The 24639-nt window shown below is 40.1% G+C and overlaps 1 protein-coding gene across 1 annotated transcript; it reads left to right on the forward strand.

Annotated features, from left to right (window-relative positions):
- Positions 1–4255: 4255 nt before the first annotated feature.
- On the forward strand, positions 4256–23220 carry LOC149839054 (peptidyl serine alpha-galactosyltransferase-like). The gene is made up of 6 exons (XM_090003920.1): positions 4256–4333; positions 6322–6522; positions 6796–7268; positions 20362–20526; positions 20625–20868; positions 22003–23220. The coding sequence occupies exons 1-6, from the start codon at positions 4256–4258 to the stop codon at positions 22573–22575; spliced, it is 1734 nt and encodes a 577-aa protein (XP_089860046.1). The 3' UTR covers positions 22576–23220.
- Positions 23221–24639: the final 1419 nt, after the last annotated feature.

The raw sequence follows: 24639 nt of genomic DNA on the forward strand, positions 1-24639 counted from the left end.
ATAGGGGTGTGGGACAGCCACACTGGCAAGCAATCAGATTTCTACTACGAGACCCCTGTCTGGTCCGTCGGCAACTCCGACAGGCTCCAGTGGCTCCCCAACAGCAGCCTCCTCTTCGTCGCCCCCTTGACGTCTCGGCTCCGACGAAGCCACGACGGCTCCATATGCGACTTCTCCATAGGTGGGGATCGACTCTTTGTGTGCGTCGTCAGTGGGGCTTCTGGTGTCCTGAGAAGCGTCTCAAGTGGGGATGGTTTAAATCGAACGAGAGGAAAAAACAAAGGGAGGAAAATTTTTGAACGGAGGGAGGGAAAATTTCGCGTCTCAGGTGGGACGAAAATTAGCGACGGAATTAGCGAGGGAATTTTTTCGTCCCTAATCCATCGCTAAGTAGCGACAGATTAGGGACGGAAAAATTCCCTCTCTAATTCCGTCGCTAATTAGCATTTTTTGTAGTGTTTTGGCGACGAAAAAATGTTGTCGCTAATTAGCGACGACTTTAGCGACGGAGATATTTCCGTCGCTAATTTTGCAAATATTTCAAACGTTAGCGACAAATAGTTTTCGCTCGCTAATCCGTCGCAAATTGGCGACGGAAAAAATCCGTCGCAAATTTCCGTCGCTAAGTAGCATTTTTCTTGTAGTGTTCAGAACAGTTAAATCACATGCGTATAAGGCAGGGAGAGCTTGGGTTCTTCAGGGGAGGTGTCGACCAGCCTAAGGAAGCCTTGATCTTCATGTGTATTAGACGAAGATCAGAGAGAGAAGAGGGAAGAGAGAGAGAGCTTTGAGAATGAATCAATATTCATATTCATCAAGGGGGTTCTCATGCCTCTTTATATAAAGAGGAGGTCTGAAGTAGTCCTTATTTAGTGCATAAAATTAAACTATCTCATAAACCCAAAATACCCTTTAGTTGCCTAAAAATATATCCTACTAAGCAACCAAAACTAAGATAAAATAGGAGACAAGAGTCTCAAACATGAATTGGACTCTCTATAAGCCTAAAATTTTAAAAATTAAAAATCAATAAAGGAGACATAGATGGACTCTACACAACCTCTCTTTCCTTGAAAGAGGGAAAAGGCTCTGGAGAGGTGGGGACGTCCCACTTTCTTCCTCCAAATTGGTGCCCCTCTATAGGCCCTACTGGGACATTCTCTTTGGCTTTGGTGTTGACACATGTCCATTAAAATTTCTTCTGAAGGAGAAGTCATCTTAGCAGCCATGTCACCTCTATGGGCCCCACTTGGATGTGGAAAACCCTCTTTCACAGTTGAGGTGACATCTAGATCCTTGAGCAACTGATCTGGCGAGTTCTTTGGATTTAGCACCATAACAACTCTATCACCTTTTGAATCACGTTGCCCCTAAGGTCTGAAATTTGAGAACCACTTTTTCAATTCGAATTCTCATTCCTATTTTATTGAATCCCTTCCGCCATGGTCTTACTCGATAAGATGTTTTCACATCATTCGATTATACTTTCGTAATCTCTTCGTCTTCAGGATGGCAATGGACTGGGGCACACAATATTCATCATGGGGCACATCCATAACCGTTAGAGGCTCACTATGGAACTATTTGAGCCAAGATATATAAAAGACAGGGTGAATCTTCATCTCCTCGAGGAGTGCTAGACGATAGTCAAGTTTTCCTATATGTTCCTCAACCCGGTATGGTCCGTAGTACTTTGCCTGAAGCTTGTGATAATCTTAACCCAAAAGGGTCTTCTAGCGAGCCACACCCAATCTCCTACATTGAATGCCCGATCAAATTGACCATTGTTGTAGATTTGTTTCATTCATTGTTGGGCCTTCACGGTGATCTGCCTCAATATAGCAAGAATTTCATCTCATGTATGTAGGGTATGATCTACTTCAGAAGATACAACACTCTCATACTTGTATGCGGTTACTGATGGAGGAGGAAACCTGTATAATGCCTCGAACATGGTAATCTCTATAAAAGAATGATGATTTGTGTTGTAGGCATACTTTGGCCATAGTAAAAAGTTATGCCACTTGTTTGGGTGGTTTCCTACGAAGCAATAGAGGTAGGTTTCTACCACTTTGTTCACAATCTCTATTTACACATAAGTTTGATCAGTACTATGTTCAACTTTGTCCCTATTAGCTTGAAAAGTCCTCACTCTCTCTCCAACAAGATGGGCTTCAAAAGAAGAGCGTTCTCGTGGCATTACATGGCTGAATAAAATCTTACCATATTCATTAAAGAGGAAATGCATGCAAATCTACCAGGGACTCTATATTACTAATAAGAGACTTACGGCTAACGCCACCAGGGTGTTGGGTGCAGTGGTTGGGCCGAGACTGTCACACTGGCAGTTGAGGTTAGAATCCTACAGGCATCATATCCCCTTCTGCAAGTTGACATCCGGCATAGGTAGGTTTGAGAGCAAGGGTCCTAGCCTCCTCGGAGTTTTACCCCGTAGGCAGTCGATCTATGATCTACCTGCCACCAGGGCTAGGTTTTTTACGTGAAATAAAAACACTTATAGCTGACACATATAAAGATTATGCAGGGGCAGTTCTGGTTCCAACTGTTTTTATTTGTAAAGATTTGAAAAATGACATGATAGCCTGTTCATTTAGGGTGATTTAGGGAATAAATGAGTTGGATTCTACTCGAGCTGCTTAATTCCCAACACGAGATAAAAAAATAGTAACTTTTTTGTTTTTTTTTTCTTTAAAGATTAGCACCTTGCTTGGTTAATTTGGATTTTGGACCCTCTTTACTAGACCCGTTGTAGCTCTATAACGGAAGGTTTCATTCATGCTCTGCAAATGAATCCAAGGTTTCCAAATTTAACATTTTCTTATAAGAATTTTTAATGGCTTTTATCTTTATTAATAACGTTAACCGAAGGCAATTATATTTCTTTCACTCTGTAACTCTATCTAACAAGTTGCAATGGTAAATCTGTAACTAGTAAAAGTGTTGAGTAATTCGCAACTTTGTAAATAGGAGCCTTCATTTGAGAATGAATTGAGTCTCAAGTTTCCAAATCAATGGGCCTAACTTTCAAGCATGCAAGTGTTTCACAATGAGAGATCAATAGTATCTTTTTCCCATGCAAAAATGAGCCTCCCTTACCCTTACATTTTAAATAAAAAAAAATTGCTGGATTTTTGTATAAGGTACAAATAACTAGTGACACTAGCAATGAACTTAACAGAAAAAATTACAATTATCATTTCCTGTTGAAACAAATTACACCAAGTTCCTTTTCAGGCATGCCACAAGAACCACAAGTCCATAACCCATAAATCAAAGAGTTTCAACACAAGAAATTCCTATAGTACTAGACCAACTTGTTAGCCTACACATCATTTCCCCGTAATCTTGATAATAAAAAACATAACACGCGTGAAACTTTCCTTTTACAAAATGAAATGCAAGCAGATTTAGACTAATGGATTACCTTTTACAAAAATCCTCCTTAACTAGGCACCATCCTTCCTCCTGGGATTCGCAATCGATTTGGACATGACAAAGCACCAAATCATAATCATTATCATCATCGCCATCACCATCATCATCATCAATGTCATAATCACCAACCTTAAGCTCATCTTTATCATCGATCAATCATTTCATCGTCAGCACCATGATCAACATCTATAACCTCAGAGACCTTAGCATTGCCAATATTCAAAGCTAATTTGCTGCTAACTTCCGCAAGATCTTCGTCTTCCTCCATATGTTCTTCGTCGTAATAGTCTTCATCGATATCATCCCCGAGCAAGCACTCCAAGCTAGTAGCGGTCGCTGATGATCTGGTGCAATTCAATCCTTTATGCATGTCGACAACTCTCCAATCAAGTAACTTTTGATTCATGGTTACATCATTAGACTTGAGCTTGTGGAAACCTTTAGCCTTGTCCTTTGACTTACTAACCGGCAATGCGTGACATTCATGGCATCTCGGATGACGGCAAACACCGGTGAATTTTGAGTGATTCGTCGGTTTGGACGATACTTTTTGGAATTTTCCGGTGGCCCGAAGCGAATCGAACTTATTGACAACCTTATTTTTGGTTGATAACACCGTGAAGCTCCTCACAACTCCATGCTGTCTTCCCTCCCTCCGCATTTTCTTTATGTTGCTTCCTTCTATACGCCCTTTAAGTCCTACAAGAAACAAAGAGGAAGATGAAAAAGAAAGAGAGGGGAGGAGGGGCGGCAGGGGTGGTGGTGACTTGATGCAGAATTCTGTCTTTTATAGCTGAAAATGGCAAAGTTTCGTGGGCGTGACGGTTTTGTTGAATGGTGGTGGGCCATTTGGGATTTTCAAGGACTTGGAGGTCAAGTTATCTTGTAGAACCAAAGAAAAGTACGACTTTTTTTTCAAAGATAAGACACCCGTTGCAGTGGTTTACTGCCATTTTTTATTCTCTCTCTAGGGGGTGGCAGCGGGCTGGCCAGGCCATTTACTGGGCTAGCCCCGTCAATTGATGGGCCAATCTCATGCTTGGTTCTAGCCGGCTGATTCACAAAACCCTCAGCCTGCAGCCCCCCATTTAGGCCGCTGGGCTTAGTTGGGTCAGGTCAGGCAGGATATATAAGAGTAACCCGTAACAGTGGACGGGCAAATCGCTCACTGTTGGGTCGGACACACGCCCGCTGCTGATCACAGGCGAGATCAGCTGTGGGTGCACGTTAAACAAAAAAAAAACAGACTTTTGCGGCGGTCATGGCCTTTGTTAAAGCCTGTTTTTTTTTCCCACAAATCATAAGCAATTTTCCCCATGCTTCCCGCTTCAAAAGTGCACTTGCCCTTTTTGGGTGCAGCACTTCTGGCAGCTATGTGTTGAACATTTTACCCCATTTTCCTAACATATATGTATTACTATTTAATGAACTTATACAAGCCGAACCGAAAATCAGCGGTTCATGTTTTGCCTGTGAAGCTTACTTTACGCATTCGAGCAACCTCTTTATGAGTCGAGCATAAGCCAACCCACGTGGTTCATCTCATTTCGTTGCCCTAGTCACAAGGGATTTGAGAAAATTCCCACTGCCCAACCAAGTTAAAGGTAATTAAGGATGAAAATAGGTTGGAAAAGGGTCGAGTCCGGCTTGAATCCAACACTTTGATCTGATTTTTGAAAAGTGGGCCCAGCTCCAGGGAAAGCGATCCAGTGTTTGGGGCAGACACTTATACAAGTGTTCTGCCCAACCCGAGGCACCTTTTATAACAAAAAGGGAGCCCCTCTATTGAAGAAGGGGTGGGGAATGGCCAGTGTACTGCCCCCTCTCTTGAAAAGGCAGAACACAAAACCCCACACCTTCAGTTGTAGATCCTAATTAAACCAACTCGGATCTCGCAATAGAGTTCTAAATCTGGTTTATAAAGTGAAATCCTGTGACATTGGATCAATTAAAAACAGGTTAAACCTGTTGTTTTTCAAGTGAAAAAGAAAGAGGCTAGACTAGTTTCCGACCTGAACCACACATATAGATTCTTACCATACACAAAATATGTTTTCAGGATCCAGCCCTGATTCAAAAGCATGTATACCAAAAGAGATGCAGAAAATTGAAAAGCTTGAATTTCTCTCACTGTTTTTTGATGGATCGTTTTTTTAGATCACACAGTTTCACAATCAACAACATGAACGAAATCAGAACATGTACAAACATGATATTCATGAAAGACAGTCGACTGAAACATAAACAGGGAGCAAGCATGTCGAATTCCGCATTACACCAAAATCCAGACAAAAGCAAATCAACAAACAGTTGCATAGAACACAATAAAAACAACACGAACATGTTTAGATTATGTAATAGGCTAAGGCGTACAAAAGTACTCCCCTTAGAGAAGATTTGCCCCCACATACAGTGCAAAACAGGGTTCGGTGTCCTTCCCCAAGGATACAATAGACTCGACGATTAGAACCGGTGCACTCTGACAGATCGTCCTTCGAAGACAACCTCTACGAACCGATGTTGCAAAAAAAACCCCTTCAGGGAAAACTCAGGACAAAGAGAGCGAGAGCAGCAGGGAGAGAAAACGTAGAGCCTTTCTTCCTCAAAATTCTGTGTTACAACACACTCGTAACCCCAGCCCTAACCACGTTTTATAACCCACAAACGATTACAAAACATGAAAGAGACCCGTTACAAAATTCGAGGCACCGAGACCCGTTAACAGACTCTGAAGAGTCGAGATTCGTTAACGAAATCCGAAGAGACAAGACCCATTAATGGGCACGGACTTCGAGGAGTCGTGACCCGTTATCACTGTCTTCAACTGTTCTGCAATATATATTTTTTCATTTCTCTTATGAGCAGGTGGGATTACACCACAAGATAAGTGATGAACTGATGATTTACCCCGGATATGTGCCTCGAAAGGATGTTGAGCCTCTTGTTCTTCACTATGGTTTGGCATTTTCAGTAGGAAATTGGTCTTTCAATAAATTACAACACCATGAAGATGATATTGTCTATAAGTGTGATCAGCTTTTCACTCCCCCTCCATATCCAAGAGAAGTAAGCTCTGAAGAAGTTTTACTTCCATTTCTCCATGTGAATGATGCTTACACAATTTATCTCCTTTGTGTTGGTTTATCAAATCCACTTAGTTTTGCTAGCAATGGTGTGTAGGGGAGATTTGGTGTTGTAGAAGTTTATAATTTTTTTTCTTACTATGGGTCAAAGTACATTATGTTAGGTGAAATGAATCAAACTGACTTTCTTTCATCATATTGATAAAATTTTAACTATCTTTCCCTGTTTGAAGTGTTTATTTCTGATTTTGCATAGGTTCAACAGATGGAAGTTGATCCTGACAAAAGACCAGGCCTGTTCCTAAGCATAGAATGTATAAATACCCTGAACGAAGGCTTACTGATACATCATGCAGCAATCGGCTGCCCTAAACCCACATGGTCAAAATATTTAAGTTTCTTAAAAAGCGAAAAATTTTCTGAACTTACCAAACCAAAGTCATTAACTCCTGAAATGCGTAAAAGATTGGAAGCAGTACGGACACAGTCCACTGAAAGGCTAAGAGGAGTAAAGCCAAAAATCCATACTGTTTTCTCAACTGAATGTACACCATATTTTGATTGGCAAACCATTGGACTCATGCATAGCTTCCATCTTAGTGGTCAGCCTGGCAATATTACACGCCTTTTGAGCTGTGCAAATGAGGATTTAACAAATTACAAAGGGCATGATCTGGCTCCTACTCATTATGTTCCTTCAATGAGTCGACATCCATTAACAGGAGACTGGTAAGATGGTCACTAGCTTTTATCCTATAACTATGTTCCATCTTTTTATGCATTGACCATTTTTTGATTGCTCATGCACAATTCTTTCATTCAATCAGTGTTGTTCTTGAGGTATATGGCTTCATTCCTTTTCATGAATGGCCTGTATAATGCCTTTTCCTTTTTTATTGTTTTTTCCTCTGGCAACTATACTATGAATCCTTTAAAGATTCTGGTTAGGCAACATATATCATGCACATCCTGTAATGTCTCCACAGGCTTGTGCTCAAAGATGAGAAATTTCTTTTGCTTTAAGATATTGTTTCAGTTTCTATTTGTTGATAGCCTTCTTCGAAAATGTAATTGGATTTTGGAGCATGTTTGGTCGAGTCTCATGAGATTTGGACTCTTATGCAAATGAGCGAATGAATCTCATTGGCATTGGCTAGACAAACATCAGAAAATGAGTGGTGAGAAATGAACTATCATTTGCCTTTACAAATCAGAGTTGCTTTCTCATTTAAATGAGAGTCAGAACCACAAGGTGTCTCCTGTGATTCTGATTCATGTGACTCCAAATCAAAATTGATTTGGAATCACATGTGACTCCAAATCAAAATTGATTTGGAATCACATGTGACCCAGCAAACCAAACTTACCCTTGATATGAATTGTCTGGAGTTTTTATTTTCTTTTTGGGAGTGTTTCCCATTTATGGAAATTATGATATGCTTTAGCATCAATAAGAATTGAGATTTCTATTTCCTTAAAATTCACAAGTAAAACTAGGTGATCTTCTTGCCCTTATTTTGTTGATGTTGGATATGCTAGTTTCTGCTGCGAGTGTCTAGCTTAATTTTTTCCTTGTTTTCCAAGAATTTGCTCCATATTTTATTCATAATTGTCTCCAACAAAAGGGCCACAAAGATGTGTTTTGTGAAACTTTATCTTTTTCGGCAATTTTGAGTGGAAGTCCAATTAGGGAATGAAAAATTTCCCCTTAAAAAGGAAAGTTTCTCTAGTCTTCTTGATTGTGCAATGATAAAGCATATATTACGTTAGCTACAATTGCATGTAAAGAAGGAAAAGTCGTTCAGTGGCTAAACATGACTGCTTTGTACTCCAATCAAATGAGAAAGTGTGAGAAAAGCTAGAATAGTGCTTGGATAAGGCAAGTCATTTTAGGAATTGCTTGCTTCCACTACTTATCTAAAGACATTTTTGGAGTTGCTTGCTTCCACTACTGGTCTATATGAAGGAAGAAGAATAATTTTTTTCCTACATTATAAATAGCTATATGCATTTTTGATGAAATCATTTTTTGTTTATCTAAGAGACATTTGGGACCGCATAAATTCTGCTTTAGTTTGTCATTTTCTGCTTAAAGGGTTATTGGAGGAATTAGTTACAAACAAAACTGGAGCATGGTAGCTCTATTGAAAGCCAAGGAGTCTCCACTACTAAGCTAATTTTTTTGAAACTAGTCTCAAATGACTTGCTTGAGACCATGTAAAGCACATTCTGTCCTCTGAATCAATAACCTCCATTTGAAAAATACACTCTGTACATCTAATTGCTGCAAATTCCAATGCCTAACAGCAATAATTGCAAAGAAGGTTTGAAGAGTATTTATTTGAGCTATAGGAGCAAATGTCTTAGCATAATCTGAATTGATTGTAACCTTTAGCTACAATCCTTTCCTTATGTCATTAATGTTTCCTTTATTTTGTAGATCCGCCTACATCGTACCACTGTTTTCTCAGCTAGAAGCTGTGCATACAACATATTATGTCTTATCTATTTTTTTCTGCCATAGGTTGTTACCACTTTAGTCTTTAAAGCTGCTTCGTTATGATCTTGGATCAATATAAGGATTCATTAAGCAAGAAATGTGTAATGCTCAACAGAAAAAGTTCCATATATAGAATGAGTAGAAGGAATAGAAGGTCGAGAGCTATGTAACACAGATTCTCCATTTTGGCCCTTGTATGTGTCCCTTTATATAGTAGCCATATTGAAAACTTCTTAAAAATGGTTCTATCTCCATATCCGCAGCCGTATCCATGAGACATAGGTTGAGAGCTACATTGTTTCTGAGATATATGTGATTCCTAGGGCGCTTGTTTTCTATTGGTAGAATCAAAGTTGTAAAAAGCAGTGTTTTAAAACCCGGTGACTCGTCACTCGGCTCGTCCTTGAGTGACTCGTGACTCGGCCAGGTCATGTTAACTTTATATTTTATATAAAATATATAAATATATGTATATATTATCTATATTTTATAGTATTTTACCAATATATTATATATAATATACATTATATGATAATTTTTATAATATATTTAATGCAATGTTGTGAAAAGCATTGAGGCTTAGTGAGGCGCTCCACCAAAAACTAAGGCGAGGCGTAAGCCTCTAGTCGTAAAGCATAAGCCTCATTTTTTTTTGAAAACTTTAAAAAAATCATAAAAAAATATCTAAAAATACAAATAAATAAAAAATACTTTATTGATGAAGTAACAACCAATAAGAAATAAAAAATCTCATATAAGTACTAAAAAATGTGAGATTAACATATAAAAGTAACTAAGAAACTGATTACAAAAAACTAATTATATAATTGAAAAATATAATGTCCTATAAAGCAACACCCAATAAGCAATAAAAAATCTTGAATAAGTACTAAAAAATATGAGATTAACCGATAAAAGTTAAAATATAACTAAAGAAACTAATAAAAAGTAAATAAATAAAGAAACTAAATAAATATAACATATAAAAGTAACTAAGAAATTGATTAATAAAAGTAACTAAGAAACTGATTACATAACTGGAATCTGTAACTGATTGCATAATATGAGATTAACATATAAAAGTTAAAATATATGAGATTAACATATAAAAAGTTCTTCTTCTTCTCCTCAAGGGGAGGTGTGCCTTTTGCGCCTCAAGGCGTGTTTTTGATAACACTGATTTAATGTATAATTTTATTAATACATGTATATTTTTATATAATATACATAATATTTATATTATATTTCATATAATATATGTAATTATATATAAAATATATTATATATGTATATATATGCATGACTCACCCATTTCCAAATACGGTTGCTAGTTGACACATCGCTCCAGATTCGTCGGTAAGGAGTGATGCCCATGACTCAACCGAGTTTTGTTAAAGCCGGGTCACACCTGTTTTTTGACCCAGTGACAAGGCGATCCGGGCCGAGTCAATCGAGTCACCGGGTTAATCCGGCGAGTTTTTAAACTATGGTAAAAAGTGTATCGTAACTCGTATCAGTTGGGATCTGATGCAGAGCAGGATCGGATCCGGTCTACATATTGACAGCACCCCGATCCATCAACAGCATGAAAATGATTCGGGTCAAGACCCGGGTTCAATACTGGACCCGATACCCGGGTCCAGTAGCAGTCTTTAAAAACCCCTCTAGGGTTGCGTGCGAGGAGGAGAAGGATATTCAGAATGGCAGCAGCCGTCAGTGGGGTTTTTCTTTTTTGTTCTTTTTTGGGTTTTTGCTGAGTCTTTTCTTTCCCAGTCGGTTTTCCCCTTTCTCCATTATTTTGTCTTTCTGCACATTTTACCTGATGACATTTATTCCTTTTGTCTCATTCAGCAGCTTTTCTTTTCACTTCTTTATTTCTCTGTCACTTCAGTTTGCAACATCTTTGTTTTTTTATTGTTTCCTTTGTTGCCTGTGGTTTTATTTCCCATTGCTTGTTTCAAAGCTTATTGAATAAAATCTGCAGTCCAGCACCGTTAGTTTATGGTGATCTCTTTACTCATTTTGGCACATCGCACGATCGTGAAAGTTGTGCCCCTACTTGCTACACCTCAAGTGCATCACAGAATCCGATATTCACGTTGCATCACAGTGATCGAAAACTTCGATGTCCATGCTGCATCAACTAGTGTCTACGCCAGCATCCATTAGTGAGAATACTAGGTCCCTTCGCTGCATCAAAGTGGTATCAGAGCCCAGCCCCTCCTCCTTCGTCAACGGCATGACGCAAGGGGCGAGGAACGGTCCTACAAACGGAAAGGCATGAGAGAAGATCATGAAGCGGATGCTCGACATGGTGACGGAGATGCAAGAAGAGATTCTACGCCTAGAGAAGGAGGTAGCCGGTCTGTCGAAACGCATGGATGGGGTCGAAGCACGGTTGGGTGCATTTGAATCCAAGGTGGATGCGCACACAGTGCCATTGAATCAGTTAGGCACGCGCACGATCCACCCCGTTGATACTACCGCCTTCGATCCAGCCCCGAAGACGCTCCAGCACACGGCGCGGCGAGAAGGTGATGTGGAAACCCTGCACAGGGATGCGGGTCGCAGCAGTGTTCCCCATTCGGTAAACCCCCTCCATCTCGAACCTGCGGGGACTGTGGCTCGCCCAGATCTGGGAACCCTCCAACCGAACCATCAAAGTGGTACACCCTGTCGCTCGGGTGTGCCCCAACCGTGGCAGCAGGTCACTGCGACTGCAATGCAGACCAGACCCGGTGTGCAGGAACCCAGCGTCACGTTGGGTCCTACTGTAGGTTTGGGATTGTGGCCTCGCGCCATGGGGGTTGTGCCGCAGAGTGGGTCGGACTTGCAGGGCCCTGGCAATCCATGGAGCCTTGCTGGGGGCTTGGGTACCTCTGTCCGACCCGGATGTACGGGTCTGGATGGAATTGTGGATGTTAATGTTCATCTTGGCGGCATTCAAGAAATCTCTTTGGTATTGAATCAAGCTTCATTACAGCGTGACATGTTCAGGGTTGAGCATATCAACAGTTATAAATCTAAAGTTGACGTTGTGAAGGAGACAGGGAAGTGTTGCAAAATAAAAGGGGCGGTAGATTTTGGAAAAACGTTCTGTGGGTATGGTAAGGTGGCCGGACTTGATGATGATGGATTCTCATTTATTGATGCCAACTTGCAAGCTGGAGATGTGGTCATTGGTAAGTTTGCAGAGTCAGGAGCAGATCACAATTTTAAATGGAAGCACCTATCTTCGATGTGTCTGATCTATATGCTCACTGTGGAGGAGATCAGTCGTCGGAGCCGACTATTTCTCAACCGGGGGAGAATGATGCAGAGCAGGATCGGATCCGGTCTACATATTGACAGCACCCCGATCCATCAATAGCATGAAAATGATTCGGGTCAAGACCCGGGTTCAATACTGGACCCGATACCCGGGTTCAGTAGCAGTCTTTAAAAACCCCTCTAGGGTTGCGTGCGAGGAGGAGAAGGATATTCAGAATGGCAGCAGCCGTCAGTGGGGTTTTTCCTTTTTGTTCTTTTTTGGGTTTTTGCTGAGTCTTTTCTTTCCCAGTCGGTTTTCCCCTTTCTCCATTATTTTGTCTTTCTGCACATTTTACTTGATGACATTTATTCCTTTTGTCTCATTCAGCAGCTTTTCTTTTCACTTCTTTATTTCTCTGTCACTTCAGTTTGCAACATCTTTGTTTTTTTATTGTTTCCTTTGTTGCCTGTGGTTTTATTTCCCATTGCTTGTTTCAAAGCTTATTGAATAAAATTTGCAGTCCAGCACCGTTAGTTTATGGTGATCTCTTTACTCATTTTGGCACATCGCACGATCGTGAAAGTTGTGCCCCTACTTGCTACACCTCAAGTGCATCACAGAATCCGATATTCACGTTGCATCACAGTGATCGAAAACTTCGATGTCCATGCTGCATCAACTAGTGTCTACACCAGCATCCATTAGCGAGAATACTAGGTCCCTTCGCTGCATCAGGATCAAAATAAGATATGTATCGTAAAAAAATGCATTTTCACTATTTTTTCCTAAAAATCTAAAAAAATCCAAGAATACAAGATCGATGTAATTAAACATAGATATGTCATTAAACATTCACGATTCAACTAAACATAGATGTCTCATGTCATGTCACAAACAACTAAATATAGATCCTGTTACACGCAAGTTTTGTAACAAAAGATACAAAACAACAACATCAATCATCTTTATTATCAAATATCCTAGTTCAGATTTGGGAATGAAAACCCTACTCGCTCGACTTTTCATCTTTTAATCGATTTTACTTTCAAAATGACTATTTTGCCCTTTTAAAAAACAATGTTTCTTTCATTTTGTTTGGTAAATTTTTTTTAAGGGATAATACTATTCAATCCATTTTTTTAAGAAAATATGTTCCCCTAAAAAGAGAAGTGATCTGCCCATTAATGGGAAGCTCGCTTCCCATTTAAAAAGGGCGCTCCCCCTAGAGGGGAAGTGCGCTCCCCCAAGTCTATGGGCACTTCAGGTAACTCTGCTCTTGTGCAAACCACAAAAACCTCTCCCTTGCATAAGGATTGACCCTCAAATCGCTCTCACGGATCCTAGGGTGTGTGGGTTCCCCTCTAATTGCCTCTACACAAATGAGGAAGTCGACCCTCAAGAGGTCTTTAAAATTGAAAAAGTAAAAAATACGATTGAGCCTTTTTTAAATTGCGCCAGAAGGTGTATCGTACGATACATCCGATACAAGTACAATACACACTCGTATTGTGATACGAGTGTGTATCGTATCGAAAATGCTAATAGTAACGATACATATCATGCGATACAACATTGGGTAGAATAGGTGATAGGATGTGAGCCAAAGGAATGATCCGTCTCTTGTATTTGTTTCAAAAAATGATGTGCTTGAGGAGGTAGTCGACTATATATCCAAAATGTCATAGGCTTTGAACTCCTTTTAATTAAGGAAAAAAAGGGAAAATCAAATTCAAATCGTAAGAACATGACAAACTTAAAAGATATTTGGTTCACTATAAAGATTGAGAACAAAGTGGCTGACCCAACTTTTGATACTGGGAGTATGAATTGTACCACGACATAGATCTACAGTTGATTAAAATAGATTTATTAGCCATGGTATGGCATAAGGCTCTTGAATATATTGAGAAACCGAAATGAAGGTGCAATGCAGTAAGAGCGGGAGGGGAGCATGAGGTTGAAATATTAGACTGCACAAGAAGCTAATTGACTATGCGTGAAAGACTTAAGATATGAAGAAACACACATGATTGATGAGCACGATTCATGATTGTTCTGCGGGTTTCTCATTTATCATTAAACTATATATTGGAGTGGTGGTAGTTGAGGTTCAAAATCTTTTTTTCTACGACTTCGGACAAGTATAGATCATGAACCTTAGTTCTTTGTTGAAATTGCTTATAACATTCATATCAGCATTAATAGAGCCAATCCATGGTAGGTGAGGGCCACTACGTCTATGTATGTTCTTTATAGCCACTAGTATCTTTGGTTATCAAGTTTCATGAGAATTTTAGTCTCTTCTGCTAATTCCTGAGCTAATGAAGGATATGTGGCTCTACAAAAAATAACACTTGTTATAATGAAATGTGGTCAACACAAACAAGTGCCTCTTATGGGCAAGAACAAATACACAAATGGAAACTACTTATGGGTCAAGATACAATCACAAAAATGCCACTTATGGGCATGAGTAACAAAATAAAAAATATAAGGATTTTATTAAGACAATGCTTAAGAGCAAGCTCAACATACAAGAGGGGTTACATCTCCTATTTATACACAAAAGGAAGCAAAGAAGCGCCATTGGGAAGTGCTCCCAACAACTAGAAATATAGTTGTTGGGAGCACTCCCAACAACTCTATTTCAAGAGCATTATAAGGATTATAATACCCTTGATAAAAAGAATAAATTACAAAAATAATAAAAACTTAAAGTGCCCCTAATGAACACAACTAATTACATAAGGTGAAATGACTAAAACAACCCTAATGGGTTTTACTTATTACATCAAGAATATATATATATATATATATATATATATATATATATATGCAAAACAATAAGTATTATATATATATACTTTAACACTCCTCCTCTGACTTATGGTGCAATCACCGAAAGTTTGTCAAGCAAAAAATGAAATTGGGGAGAAAGAATCGCTTTCGTAAAGAAGTCGGCCAAATAAAATTTTGATGCTACATAAGGCAGAATGGACTTCTTCAGGTACTCTTCACGTTCATAGTGGCAATCTATTTCAATATGTTTGGTGCACTCATGAAACGTGTGATTACCGGATATGTAGATGATACTTTTATTGTCACAGCATAACCGTGAGGGCGATTGCATATGCACCCTCATGTCTTTCAATAATCTTCTCAACTACACAATTTCAGATGTTGTGGTGGCATTGGCACGATACTTAGCTTCGGTTGACGACAACGACACCTTCTGCTGCTTCTTGCATTTTCAAGACACTATCTTTTATAACCGTCTTCATGAAGTGTAGTTTGTGATGACTACCTTTACAACTGGAGTGACTCACAGTTGTCCATGTTGCTTCTCTTTTCATCCCAAATTCACTACATCTGTAACGCCCCAAAAAATCCAGGATTTGTAACTTTTAGAATAGTTTAGAAAGCTTTGAAATCATACAATTATCAGAGTCTAAATAGTACTTCAGCGGAAAAATGATATTTTTAAAACAACAAGTCGATGGACCTTGAGCGCATTACAGCGTAAACTTTCCTTTACCGAATTCCGCACAACTATCGTAATCAAATGGTTTTAAAATGCAATTTCAATGATGAAGAATTTGTTTGTTGAAACCAAGAAGTTTACTAAAACAGTTTTAGTAACTCAAGGTTTAATAAAAAGAGAAATTTTGAAATACACTTTATACCAAATTTACCAACATGTCCTCAAGAGCGAAACGTCAGGGAAAGAGCTCAATCTTGATCTCATCACGCCATCGTGCCATCGTAGAGTGTATCACCTATACATCATCTGCCTATAAAATGGGTCAGTTTCACTAAAAACTGGTAGGTGCACATACAGGACGATATAGAACATAGTTAAGCAAAATAATTTAATATGTCAAGTAGACAGACAATCATATAGCAATTTAATTTCAACAGATTCATGGAGCAACTATCATGAGAAAAATGCTAAAACTAATACAAGCATTTCACTGGCACAAGTAGGCTAATTATTATAAGCAAAGCACTGCATAAACAAGCAAAATACGATGCTACATCAACCACACACACAATTCCCTAAGTATTGAAACCTGTTGCATGCTATAGCTTTCATACGTGCATAACTCAACAAAGTGTGTGATCAGATTTAAATTATGTTTCGATATTAATTGGCCAAGTGGGTACGCACAAGGCACGACTCTAGAAACAGCCTAGACTTATCCGAGGGTTTATTATGCTATGTATTTTAAGATAACCTGGATAGCTGACTGAGTCCGCACCTAAGGGGACGGTCAGTGACCAAGAGAGAAATCCCCAAAGCAGCATAAACAATGGATGCATCCCGAACATGGAGAGCTACCACCTAGGATAATTATGGTAGTCTCCTTCCCCTAACTCCGATGACTGGGGAAGCCGAGTCTTTTGCTCGTAACTGCCATTAATGGCTTGTCCATCGAAGTTTTTGTACCTTTTCGTCCTCTCTCCTGACAGGAGTTAGCGGTTCGAATAAGTACATCAGGGGTAGTTAACTGAAGACTCATTCTACATACTCTGGTCTTTCGACCAAACTCGAGTATCTTGCCGGTGAAGGCGGAAATCATCACTTATTTAGGTGATCTCAGCATTTTGTTATTTGCACTCATCAAGGTTGCCACAACCTACTCATCCAATCATCGCAACGTAAGAAGACGTACTTGTCAAAAAGTACGGACGTACTTGTCAAAAGTACGACTACGATGAAAGGAATATGATTTCACCAAAGAAACCCCAACAGATATTATCTACAAAAGAAGTAACACAACACAATTTGGCAAGATAAGTCTTGAATTCATTTCAACAATATTTTGCATATTTCATGATACGAGGTCGTCTCGGATCTCTCGTCCGATCAACAAAGTACTTAACACGTCGTGCATGACTAAAAGTACGCTACACAAAAAAAGAGGGTGCGTAGGCTTCTCAAAAGGAACACACAACTTCATAACGATCAGACGAATATAGGAGTGTTCATTTGGCACGATTTATCCTTAAAAGCCACAATTCACACAAGGCACATCACTATCAATCTTGCATCTAAAATTTATATTAATATCGACATGATTCGCACGACACGCGACACTAAGTTTAATAAATGAAGAATGGGTCCTTCAACAGAACCTCACTCGATCACAGGCTCCTACCCCCAATCGGGGTTATTTAAATTGAGCTGCAACTTGAATCAAGGTTATAAAACATTTCTCCCAAGTGTGTGGACTTGAGAGGGCCCAAATGTGACTTCGTAATCCTGCGAGACTTAAAACTTAACTTTGCAAAAGCTGTGCAATTTGAAGAGCACTGGGTTGGCAGAAGGAACTCGCTTTTAAAGAACTGCAATGCACAAGCACAACTTCTAGTGTTTTGAAAACAAGTGATATCAGGATAGGCATAAGACTACATTTATGTAAGTACATATTTACCATGAATCTGAGCATATGCAGGTTATAACATGACAACAAGCAACTCTCGACTTGCGATGCCGCGCATCGAGGGAAAAGCACATAAGTAATACACGAAGTACCAAAATCATACCTTGGCCACTTAGATGGGCAAACACATAAGGTCATAAGTAATACATGAGACACGAAGTCGTACCTCACTCAAAGGAAACGTGCAGGCAAAAATATATGCAAGCAAACAAGAGCATAGGTATTGCACGAAGTACTAAACCACACCTCAAACTCATAAGCAACTATGCAAAATAATGATCGAAGAATAAAATTGTACCTCGACCCATGAGCATACAAACAAGATAATGCGCAATGCAGAAGCAATATAACTCTAAACATGTCTAGCATGGGCATCTTAATTATTTCAACTTAAATAGGTTCATTTATTGCCCTTTGTGCGACTTTACCCTACCTCAGAATGTTGTGTAGCTGCGTACGCCTATGCGTGAGGATAATACGAGGGTCGGGCCGCGGAGCACGAACGGGGCCTATTGCGTAAATCTGCAAGAGTGTAAGTTATAATGACGTAGTTGACAAAAAGAACAGAATGACAGTGGTAAGACCTGCCCTGTCGGCGGAAACAAATGAGTGGCAGGGGTATCGGCCCCTATCTGACCTAACAACGAATGACAGGAGCCTCGGCCCCTGTCTGACAGGACAGCGGATGGCAGGGGCCTCAGCCCCCGCCTGACAAAGCAGTAAATGGCAAGGGCCGAGGCCCCTGCCGGCCAAAACAACGAACGACAGGGGTCTCAGCCCCTGCCTGCCAAAACATCAAACGACAGGGGTCTCGGCCCCTGCCCAACGAAATAAATAAATGGCAAGGGCCTTAGCCCCTGCCTGACAAAACAGCCAATGGCGGGGGCCTCGGCCCCTGCCTCACGAAAACAACAAATGGCAGGGACTTGGGTCCCTGCCTGACAATACTGGACGACAGGGGCCTCGGCCCCTGCAAAACAATGAATGGCAGGGGCTTCAGTCCCTGCCAGACAAAACAGAAACTGGCTGGGGCCTCGGCCCCTGCCTGACGAAACGAATAAATGCAGGGGGTCCGGCCCCTGCCTGACGGAACAACGGCGAAACAAGGGGGAAGGTGCGACAGGGGGGGTGTTGATCCCCTGCCACCCTTCAGGTAGGCATAGAGGGAAATAGGAGGGCACGACACAGGCGGTATGCCGTCTGTCGGCCTCTCGGCAAGCCCTCCAGGAGAGAAAAAAAAAGAGGAGGAGGGTGCCGCAGGGGTGACTGGCCCCCTGCCGACTCTCCGGCAACTTCAAGAGAGAGGGGAAGACGACAGGGGTCCCGTAGGCCACCTGTCGGGCCTCCAATAGATGCAGAGGGAGTGGGAAGAGGATCAGAAGGCCGGGGAGATAGAGGGCGTACCTGGAAGGGGGGCGCCGTCGTCGCTGTCGGCTCCTTTGCAAGGTCGTCGGTGGCGGCAATTGGAGAGAGGCAGCAGCGTCGGGAGGAGAGGAGGAGGAGGAGAAGAGAAGGGAGGTGCGCCTCCCCTCCCCTCCCGGGATACTCTTAAAGAGCTCGGGCGATCTTCGGGGAAACCCTAAAAGGGTTTCCCTTAACCTGCTGTCGAGGGGGGGGGGTGGAGCGGTACGAGTGAGGTGCGGCGCACAGGGGAGAGGATTTGTTTTTAAACAAATCCTCCCTCTGTGTCGGGTTTTAAAACCCTGTCGATAACGGGCCCGGGTCGGGTCCTGACCCGACCCGGCTCGGGTCCGATAATAATAATAATAATTATTATTTTTTTTAACGTGGGTTTTACATCAGTGAACTGACTACTACTTGCCATTGATAACAAGCTGCTATTAGCCGCAAAACCTCTAAAGACCATAGAAAATCAATTATACAACTCAAAATACTGAAAACCATGTTATTCCAATATTCCTCGAGCGAATGTGACCCTAGAGGAACAAGTTCTTTCCAACAGTCAATCTATCCATGTTTCCAGAAACTATCAAACTTCACATTCAGCCCAGGCTGCACTAGTAAAACAAAATTTTTATAGCAAATCATAACTTTCCTAAGATACTTCCAAAGCACACAGAATTTGTTGCTAATAACTTCTCTATTACAGGAGAATGAATAAGCTAAATGACCATAATGCCCTCATATGCACATTGACTAAAAGCTAGAAGGAAATGAAAAGGACAAAAGTTCCTGGTAATACCAATATAATACACCTATAAACTATTTTATGCTTGCAGTTCCGTTGCAGTAGAGATAAATGCAGCTAATATCCTTATGCTTAAGAAAAAAAAGAAATAATTGGACATTGCTGGAATGCATATTCAGCATTTTATGTTGACCAAGATCCTTTTCCAGCTCAAGTTAAAGATTCAATAGATTACATGACACGTATATATTTCCTTGGCATGTCCATGTCATTATTTTATGTATAGGAACTTGACAAACATTATGTTATGAGACCTGTATTTTATAGTCTTATGAACTACTTTTCCTGATCTCATCCTGGTCTTCTTGATGATTTGAGTATTATGTGAAAGCTGACAAGTGGATCATAAAAGTCGTTGTGCATTACAATATTGTTGAACATGTAGCATATTGATCCAAGCTCTTGGTGAACTTTTTCAGGTATCCAGCAATCAATAAGCCGGCAGCAGTTCTTCATTGGTTAAATCATGCAGAAATAGATGCTGAGTACATTGTTATTCTAGACGCAGATATGATACTAAGAGGTCCTATTACACCATGGGAGTTCAATGCAGAGAGAGGGCATCCTGTATCCACTCCATATGGGTGAGGGGAAAAAACAACCATGTCTGCTTATCAGTGCCAGACAGTCAGTATTTTGAAATTTCCATTTTTAAATGCCTGATTAGTTTGTTCTGTGATAGGTATCTTATTGGTTGCGACAATGAGCTTGCAAGAATTCATACGCGTCGCCCTGAAGCATGTGACAAGGTAGGTGGAGTAATCATTATGCACATAGATGATCTACGAAAGTTTGCATTATTTTGGCTCCATAAAACAGAGGAAGTAAGAGCTGACAAGGAACATTATGCAACTAAATTTACTGGTGATATTTATGGAAGTGGTTGGATTAGCGAGATGTATGGCTATTCCTTTGGTGCGGCTGAGGTATGTTGCAGTACGAAAACCAGATGCTTGTGCATGCACAGAATCATCTAACATATACTGCTGGAACACAGGCACACAGTCATCTAAACTATACCTGCTTGCTGAAACACACACACACACACAAAAGAAGAAGAAAAAGACCAAAAAAAGTACACATGTTCATTAACAAATAAGTTCATGTATGCATCTGTTTGCTTTTGTGCTTATGCAAGATAAAATGTGCAAGCAATGCAAGTTTAGTCATTGATCTTTGGAATTTAAAGTTGTAAACTATATTCTGCTTGACCTACTTTTTTCTTTGTAAGACCTGCTTATCCTGTTGCTTCCAAATTCATATATTCATATTTGTGCATGGATCTAAATTTATTTTGACATATGCTGTGTTTATAAAAATCAGTGTGTGAGCATGAGAGAGAAAAAGAAGAGGGAGAACTCGGCCCTCTCTCATTATAACTATATATATATATATATATATATATATACTTTAGGGTTCTTTGATATAATGACCAAAATGCCTTATAAAGGCACATCATGTACAAACACTTGAAGATACAATAAAACACAAAAACAACACAACATTTACATTGATATGACCTCAGAAAAGAGCCAGAAAAGCATGAAAACTTGTTCTAGATGTTCAGAGGTGAACACCAACATGCCTCTGGCGGTCCAAAATATACCAAAAATACCCTTGATGCATTTCTAAAGGATTCTGAATTCTGATGCACTCTCTAACAACACCCCCATCGCTAGTAATGTAAGGGACTTGGTGAATATGTTGGCAATTTATTGTTCTCCACTAACAAAACTGAGGCACAAGTTCTTGATCTTCCACCTTTTAATGAATAAAGTGCTGATCCAACTGTATATGTTTTGTTTTTCCATGATGCACCGAAAACATAGCAATGGTGATTCCCCTTCAACACATAAAAACTGATTTACTAATATGTTTTGAAGAGGGAGAACGTGTTTACTCTCTGTGTGTGGATTTCAGACATTTTCCCTGAGACCAATTGTATGAATCCATCATAGAATCCAAAAGTAAGCCAATATGAACCACATGCACAATGAGAAAAAGCTACTAATTGTTCCTTGTTTAGCTCTTATTGACTTTGGACCTTCTTCTTCATGCAGTTAAATCTGAGGCACAAAATAAACCCAGACATATTAATCTATCCTGGTTATGTTCCTGAGCCAGGGGTTGAACCCAGGGTCTTTCATTATGGGCTGAAATTTGGGGTAGGGAACTGGAGTTTTGACAAAGCTGATTGGAGGAATACTGACTTGGTGGATGTCTGCTGGTCAAAGTTTCCAGATCCGCCTGATCCTTCCATGCTTACCGCTACTGATGACGGCACTCTAAGAAGGGACAAACTAATCATTGAGTGTGCCCAGAAGCTGAATGAAGCCCTTTATCTTCATCACAAAAGAAGGAAGTGCCTTGAATCAGATGGCAAAAACAATTCAACTCAGTTACTGACGAACATTTCTAATGGAAGATGGCAAGAGAGAAAAAAAGCCACAATTAGACTGTATCGAGATTTACAACATAGCCTGCACGATACACCTGATGTTTGGATTGTGTATCCTAGGTATTGGATGGTCGGCCTGTGGACTCTCTCTGTCTTTGGGTTTTTAGTAGTCCTCTCAGTAGTACTATCAAATAAGAGAGTGGATAGATTGGACAAGACAAAGAGCAAAGAGTAGAAATACAATTTCTTACATTTGGGTATCAGAACTAAATGCAGATAGCGATCACCATGATAATTTTTTATAGGCAATCTAGAGTCCTAGATATATATTTATTTTCCAAATTCATTTTGCATTTGAGTAGATTTTCAGCTTACACCTTGTAGATCACACACGCTCTTTCTGACAGATTTATAGCAACTGCTGGATCAATGAGTTGATGAAGCATGAACTAGGAGGCTATCTACTAGATAATATGAAAATCTTTAATTTATCAAGAGAACTTTGGCCTTTTAGGGAATGATAGATTCGGCATCTTTGAGTAGGTGCTTGGCTGATGAGATCTGTTGAAGAGTGGAATGCGTGGATGCTCATAACATGATTTGAAGTGCAAGTCCAAATGATATCTCATCTTTCAAAGTATTGGTTTTGTGTTTGATTAGCTGCTTTAGAAACAACAGAGGATCAACAAGCTTCTCACTGGAAGCAATTCTTCTTAACATTGAATTGGGTTCTTTTCATTTTGCAACTCTTGAAGTTGTAAGGCCAGCACAAAATTCGTGCGTTCTGCCGAAGAAAGACTTCCCAAATTGGTTGTATTAACGTTGTATTAGTCATTGTTTTATGATTTTTATTGCATTTATTTTAGAAATGCTTTTTGCACATTCAAGCTCCAATTAAATCAGCATATTGATTGTTAAATTTGATGCTACGAGAATTTGATGTTTTGACTTTCCAAATTGTCAGTCTTTTAAAAGATTAGAATCCTTGGGCTCTGCTAAAAACATTTAGATATGGACCTGAGTCAGGTTAAAGCAACAAATGAGTGGATCCCGTAACTATGGGTTAGATCCAACTAGATCCTATGTATGTAAAGTTTTATATACCACAAGGATTCATCTAAATTAAACTTACATGTGCTTGACCTGGATATAAACCAGCTCCCACTCATGATGTCCTGATCTCATACTTCTCCAATTCTTTGAGAATGTCCGATATGCTATATCTGGATCCGGCTCATACAGAATTGAGCAGTGACTACCTATACACTGACCTAGGATGTTGTCAATAGAGATGCAAACAGCTCGGATATTGGTCCGCTTATGTTATACCACTTAGATTTTTTGATGTGGAAGGCTCGAAAGAAGGATTAGAATTAAGGTAGGTCCAGATTTACAATGGACAAATATTGTAATTTGAGCTCGACGAACTGAAGAGGATCAAACTTGTGGATTTTGGGTTGTGGGATATGTGGGACACGTGTTAGGGTGTTGAACCTTGATTGACACAGTGAGGGAGAGGCCTGAGGTTTCTCGTGGTTGCGGCTACAATGAAACAATGAAAAACATGGTCAAATGGCTAATCGAGTAAGTGTGGGGCTTAGTAAGTGGTTTGGTTAGGGTTTTCATTTCAAAACTGAAATGACCTTATGAAGGGGTTCTAGGGTGACCTAGAGACATATGTAAGGGTCTGATATACGTTTTAGGGCTCAGAGATATCTGTCTAGGTCTAGGAAGAGGCTAGTGAGGTCAACGGGCCAAACTATGTAAGGATTTAGCTAAGGTTGGGGTTAGGATTAAGGAGTGTTAGAAGGTCTGTAGCATATAGAAAAAATACATCGCATTCTAGAGTGTAGGTACATGATCCATAATGTAAAAGTTTCGGCCAGATCTTCCACTACAAGAAACCTGTGGATTAGCGATGACCTAAATTCGTCGCTAAACTGTTTAGCGACGGATTAGCGACGAAAAACTTTCATCGTGATTTTTTCGACGCTAAGTAGTGCCAGAATTTATCCGCCGCTAATTCCATCGCTAATTTGCAACGGATTAGCGACGGATATGATCCATCATGAGTCATTCGCTATTTTAAATTAGCGATGGATAATATCCGTCGCTAATCCGTCGTTAAATTTAAAATAAAAAAATAAAAAAAAAATTTGCTCGCTGTCGGCGCGTTTTTCGGCAAGGAGCAATTTTTTTTTGCACAGAACCGGCGCGTTTCGGCAGGCTGCGACTCAGCGCAAATCTGGGGGGAGCTCCTCTTCAAGTTCCAGGTCTGCCACGAGAACCAGCCGAAGAG

Source organism: Nuphar pumila, chromosome 4 (genome assembly GCF_984573655.1).
Source record: "Nuphar pumila chromosome 4, dmNupPumi1.hap1.1, whole genome shotgun sequence".
Lineage (NCBI taxonomy): Eukaryota > Viridiplantae > Streptophyta > Magnoliopsida > Nymphaeales > Nymphaeaceae > Nuphar > Nuphar pumila.

Excerpts from the sequence above, each read along its gene's own strand:
- LOC149839054 (XM_090003920.1), top strand. The coding sequence starts at position 4,256 with ATGGCAAAGTTTCGTGGGCGTGACGGTTTTGTTGAATGGTGGTGGGCC. Across the intron at positions 4,334-6,321 it reads TTCAAGGACTTGGAGGTCAA|GTGGGATTACACCACAAGAT; the intron begins GTTATCTTGTAG and ends TCTTATGAGCAG. Across the intron at positions 20,869-22,002 it reads ATTCCTTTGGTGCGGCTGAG|TTAAATCTGAGGCACAAAAT; the intron begins GTATGTTGCAGT and ends TTCTTCATGCAG.